Source organism: Buceros rhinoceros, unplaced genomic scaffold, assembly GCF_000710305.1.
Source record: "Buceros rhinoceros silvestris isolate BGI_N320 unplaced genomic scaffold, ASM71030v1 scaffold7771, whole genome shotgun sequence".
Classification (NCBI taxonomy): Eukaryota; Metazoa; Chordata; class Aves; order Bucerotiformes; family Bucerotidae; genus Buceros; species Buceros rhinoceros.
In genome coordinates, this window is record NW_010395955.1 from 101373 (window position 1) to 107372 (window position 6000).

Here is a 6000-nt window from a genome sequence, read left to right on the forward strand (position 1 = left end):
GTGGTCTCCTTTTTCCTAAGCCTTTTCTGAACCACTAAAATAGTAAAACACAAGAACTATTCATTTCTCCTACCCAGTGGCAGCATTTTAATGGTCTGTCAACTTCAAGAAAAGAATTGTCATCAGGTAAAGCTTACGGATGACTTAGGTAGTGATCACCCATATTTGCGCTAAAGGTTTTGTGCGTGTCGGTGCTGACCTGAAGTAAATTCCTTGGTCTTTTTCACGGAGGGTATGTGAAAGAAAGGAAGGCAGAGGCGAAGAAGGAGAAAGCATTATAGAAATAAAACAATTTATAAGCAGCTCTGTATCAAAATACATCAAGGGACATGCATTCTTCCGGTGGCTATTTTTGATTTGTTAAATTAAGTCACTTGACCTCTGTTTGGTCACTTGGCAGAGACCAAATATATTCATGAAATGATGGCTCCTCTGGGCAAGTGATTTACAAGCTTCCTTCCTTTCTCTCACCACCCTTCTTGATAGAGGAAAGATTCACAGCACTTAAATAATCCCAATTGCTTAGACTTAAAGTTGAAGTGTTTCAGTTAGCGAGGGCACAAAGCAATCATGTGAGAGTGCTGTATAACATGCATATGTGAAACCTGGGACCGTGATCAAGTTAATATAGTTAATAATTCTTATGTATTTTCTTCTTGTGAGGTTGAGATGGGTTATCTTTCAATCCAGCTTAGTAAAATCAATCATTCACGAACTACCTTTTGCCTCTGCAGATTCTTTGCGCAACAGTTGACCCTTTCAGTTGTCTCCAGTATTTTCTTTTGCAAATGTTTCTCCACCTGTTGCCCTAATTTACCTGCTTTTGAATGGTTTGCTGTCATCTCAGAGTTGAGGCTCACATTACCCCTAACAAATCTGACCTTCAGTCTAAAATGATGATCTTTCTGCTCTCTCCAAAGCAATTGTTATTTAAAAACCCAGCATGCCTGAAATATGTGGCTAGACACATCCTCTTCTCAAGTGCATTCCTGTTCTCAGGGCCTTCATTTAATTTAACCTGGCAAAATATTCCAGGCTGAAGCAAAATTTTCTAAAGATCCTAGGAAAAAAGGCTTTTCCTAAAGAAAAAGTCACTAAACTTTGTCATTCTTTCCATACAAAATGAATGTTCTGGAAGTGTTTTGCTCAGTTTCTTCCCTACTGTGATTTTTTTTTATCATTCTCCAGACAGGTTTAGAAGGTCTTGTTGGAACAGTCAATGAAGGGCACTTCTGACTCAACAAATCATAATTCAGAAAATGATTCAGTAGATCCTTACCAGCACTGACTCTGTGTGCTAGTAAGCGAGAAAACTTTTCCATAATAGTGGTTCTGTTTCTTATGTCTCTGTGGTCTCCAGAAGCACTTAGACCAATATAGTCAGAAAATTATTAGGCCAATATAGATAGAAAATTATTAAGACCTGTCACCTTTATCCAGTTGTCTTTAGTAAGTGGGTCATTATCCCAAGATCCAAAAGTAACACTGCTCGAGCTTTGTTATGTCCTCCAAAAGGAAGCCTTCAGATGCTTTGCAGTCTCCCACAGTTCTTTTTCTTAACCTCATGCCAACATCTCCCAGGCTGATGGCAGACCAGACCAGAAGATGACAAAACCAAGCAGTATTTCAAGACGGTTTGAGTCTTGTGGCGACTTCCCACTAAATAGTCTCCTATTATTTTTTTAAATTCCTTCAGCACCACCAAGCTGGTGCATCCAAAAAATTCTGAGATATTTTCCCCATCTGCACAGAGTACAAACTCTTCTCCCGTGTTTTGGCTCTTCTCCTGCAAACTAACCCATCAGTGGGAGCCAGACAAGGAGACTTCACATCCTGAGGAGGAAAGACAGTTTGAGCATAGTCTGAAGTCGGCTGTTTCCATGTTGACTTTCAACATCTGCTGCAGCATGTGAAGTGATCAGAATGGCACGATAAAAAAACAGTCGCTGTTTTGAATGGATACAGGTGGGTATACACATGCGTGAGGTAAAATCACCTGAACGAAACCTGCGCTGGTTAAACACAAGACTGCAGAAGCCTGAATAAGAGTTTCTGGGGAGTGGAATAGGAAAGGCTGTTTCAAAGAAGCATTTTGTGGAATTTTCCAGACACAGGCATGACTTTGTGCTATGTGTAAGACATAAAAGAGTTGCAGGTCAAAGATAATGCTTAAGTTGAGGTAGAACAGCTCTATCATCCATGCTGACAGAGCAGGAAGCTTATAAAAAGGGCTTAAACACCAAAGTCCTCAAAAATGCAAGACTAAACAAACCCTTGGTTTTACCACTGGTCCCAGCCTGGGTTGTGTCAGCTTTGACATTCAGGATGGCAGGGATCTCAGCCAGTCCTTAGTCTTGAGGTATCCCCGGTGTTGCTCCACAGAAACAGTGCCTGTTGCCTCTACATCTAGTAATAAGGATGTTAGCTTGCAGCGGTCTGAAGACAGGTGCTGCTCTGCAAAAGTGCGAGTTACTTGCTATTCAAAGCAGGAGAGTTTCTATGGGACTAACTTATAGATCCAAATGGAAATGATTTTTGCTCTGGGCTGCTCAGTGTGACCTTCAACCCATTGGAGAAATCTATTCCTCCTATCCTGGCTTATTTATTATTTGTGAAACATTCATGACTTCAAGTTACAGTTAAGATTAGTTCAGTTGCCTGTCATTTTTTCTGTTCAAGGTCGAATTTCCTTGCATCCAGCAGTGTGAGGCTTCTTGGAAAGGCACATTTCCCCTGTCCTTCAGGAAAAGTACATGAAACTTGTGATCTGGGGTGTAGCAGGTCTGTCCTTCCCTCATGACTCTTTCCTAGTGTGTTTGCTGTACCGTCTCTGCCCAGGGAGGTGGTGGAGTCCCCATCCCTGTCAGTGTTTAACAGGCGTGTCGATGTGGTGCTGAGGGACATGGTTTAGGGACCCTGGCAGTGCAGAGTGAACGGTTGAGCTTGATGATCTTAAAGGTCTCTTCCAACCAGATGAGTCTGTGATTCTGTGAAAGTATTTCTCTTTCTGTTATGTCTTTTAAAAGAACAAGCAAGATTCGGATACAGGGACAGTATAAACCCAGACAAGTACAGATATTGCACCAATCACAGCATAACTCTTTACCAGAAGCAGGATCAGACTTCAGCTTACATCGGTTTGCACTATCCTGCCTTTGCATCCTCAATTTCTGAAAATGTGAAACTTTGCAAGCTTGTAGCCCTGAGGGCACTCTGCCACCTGAACAGGACAATGCTTTTCCACAAGACATTGAGGCTTCTTGTAGCATTTGAGACCAGATTCTTCCAACCCATAGAATCTTAAATGGATATTGAATTGCCTTAAGGACTCCTATAAATTACATAAATTAGCACCATGTAGCTTTATTAGAGCCTATTCTTCAGCAGCACAAAGGAACCGCTTTAACAGGCACTGTGAGTGTGCCTCTGTCAGAAGTCTGCAGGACGGCCACCGTGGATTTCGTTGCCTACCTTGCAGCTCTGCACACCGAACATGGTGCTCAGTTTGATGAAGCAATACGCTGTCTCGTATCCACGTGGAAGTGTCAGCAGAGATACCCTCTGACCAGTCACTTAGTGGAATCATTGCAGGCAGGTCAGTTGAGATGATAGTTGGGCTAAAGTGATTTGGCCACATGAATTCCTGACACTCGTGCACTGGTGTGAAATACTAGCTTGGAGATCCTCTCTCCTGGCCAAGAGACTTTGTCATCGAGTCAGTTTCTGACCCATAACATGCAAAACCACAGGGGACCTTGGTAAAAGCAAGAGGAATCACACACCACATGCTGAATGTTTTCTAGAAGAATCACTGAATTGTAGAATTTAGGAAGATGGGAAGGTTTTTTAGAGCATTCCGGTTTCGACAAGGATGATATGGGTAGTAACCCACGTTATGTAATGTTTCTCAGACAAACCTGATAGCTGTCATCAGTTAAATGTATCTTTGAAAACTTCGTGTAGGTTTAGCCTTTATTGATTTTTTGTTTTACAATATGGAAATCACCCTTCGAGTCCATGTGAAAAACCAAACAGCGAATCCTGGGATCCTGGGAAGGAAGATGGCCTTCCACCTTCTTGGTCAATGTTTCTTCCTACCTCACCTACACTCAGGCTCTTGCAGGTCTGAAAATCATTGTGTTTCATCTTCACTAACCATGTCTAAACTCTAACCTGTCTTTGCTTCATTTTTCTCTTGGCTCCTGGTATCCACAGGTTGTTGTTGCATATTCCATCTCCCTTGTTGCAGGCTGTTAAAAAAAATTGCAGTACCTCAGTTGCTTCCTCTTGGTCTGATCAGCTCATCCATTATCTGACTCCAGGCACTAGCGTCCAGCCTGTAGGTCTAAGGTCCTGCTTCTTTTCTTCTTCAGAGCTCTGTCCATCCTCACCCTTTCTCTCTGACCGTCAATGTCTAGATCTCACTTGTGGCCTCTTCTTGAGTAGACATCTAAAATATTTAGGGATCTGGGGCAGACAGTACTTTTTTATTTTCACCTGACTGTAACTTTTACCGAGCTGATAACTTCCAGAACACAACTGAGTGAAATGCTATCAGTTTAAGAGCTATGTGTAGGCATTTTATGTGTCTTGATGCTGATGGGAGCTGAGGGTGCTTTTCTTTGCAGGACTGTGTGTTTCAACTAAGAGTGCTTCTGGGGAAGGTCCTTTCCTCTGAGCATTCTGAACTTTGTGAAGGGGCTCTGCAAGCTGGCATGGTGTGGAAATACTGCTATAATTTTGCTGGTGTGCTACCTTTGAAAAATACAACTTGGTTTTTTTTCTTCTAGGGCCGATGGGAGAGTCAGCAAGATGTATCCCAAGGTGCCACAAATTCCAGTAGAACAGTTAGTCCATCTCGTACCTCTCTGCCGGGCTCTGGGCAGCAAAACCATTCTCCTGATGCAGGTAAGGACTTTCCTAAAGCTAAATCAACTTTCCTAGAAATGGAGTGAAGTTACCGCAGCTCCTGAATGTCAGATAAAGCTGAGCTGCTTTCCGAGATACAGAGAAATTTCTTCTCCGGGGCAATATCTGTGCAATTCCTTCACTGTGAATGTTGAGCAGTTGTGGCTGAGCTACTCAGACTCCAGGCGACTCGAACTCGCCTTTCCTTTAAATCTAATACTAGCTCTGCTAAGGGGTAAATGCCACATGTGTAAAGTTGTCTGAAGACACAGTTTTTATCTCAGCAGTTTGATTTCTAAAGCCAAACATTAGCAGGGCTCACAGCATGCTGTTACATGAGCAAAACAGCGAAGGCATTAAGGCTACTCATGTTTGAGAAAGTAAACAGCACTGGAATTGGGTGGATATTTTGCAGCTGATGGGCCTAATGTATAACTGAGAGCACGGAGATGCTTGTTAGTGATGTTTTGTTATGTCCACCTCGGTTTTCTCGGGGAGTAGTGTAGAAAAAATGGCAGTATGAATAAGGAGAGTGGAATGTCCCTAACGTCTTTTCTTTTCTTTAACTTGGATCTTCCCATCTTTTACTTCTAGTAAGTTTTGTAATTGTTATTAAAATCATGTGTTGTATGGACGTCCTTCTTCCATTCTGCCGCTTGATTTTTCTTTTCCTGCTTCTGCACGTTGTAAAGCACTTTGTGTTTCTGGTTGCAAACAGCGAGCTTTTCCACATCATGCAATGAAAAAAAAACTTCGGTCTCCTGGGGCCACAGATTAAGATCTACCCCAAATCATTTATCCCTTTCAAAGGAGGAGCAATCGCTCAGTGCTTTTCCTTGGCTAATGCTTTGACTGCTGGAAGATGTTTCTGTGTTTCATTGGTTTTTTGTTTTTTTTTTTTTAGGCTTGTTTCCCTCCCCTCCAGCATAACTGTTCTCATTTTTTAATTTTTCCAACAGGCATTGGTAGCCTTGCTGCTTCCTATCTGAATCCTGTCAAGTCTTTTGTGCCTCAGATGCCAAAGCTGCTGAAGTCTCTCTTTCCTGTTAGAGATGAGAAAAAAGGAAGGCAGACCACTCCTCTTGTTCAGCA

The 6000-nt window shown here is 42.3% G+C and overlaps 1 protein-coding gene across 1 annotated transcript in view; it reads left to right on the plus strand.

The window, feature by feature from the left end:
• KIF13B (kinesin family member 13B) overlaps nucleotides 1-6000 on the plus strand; it is a gene marked incomplete at both ends in the record, with an annotated part of 110344 nt that overhangs the window by 92637 nt on the left and 11707 nt on the right. The window contains 2 exons of the mRNA XM_010145722.1: nucleotides 4791-4908; nucleotides 5868-5997. Coding sequence (XP_010144024.1) covers nucleotides 4791-4908; nucleotides 5868-5997 — 248 coding nt within the window. The remainder of the gene's footprint in view (nucleotides 1-4790; nucleotides 4909-5867; nucleotides 5998-6000) is intronic.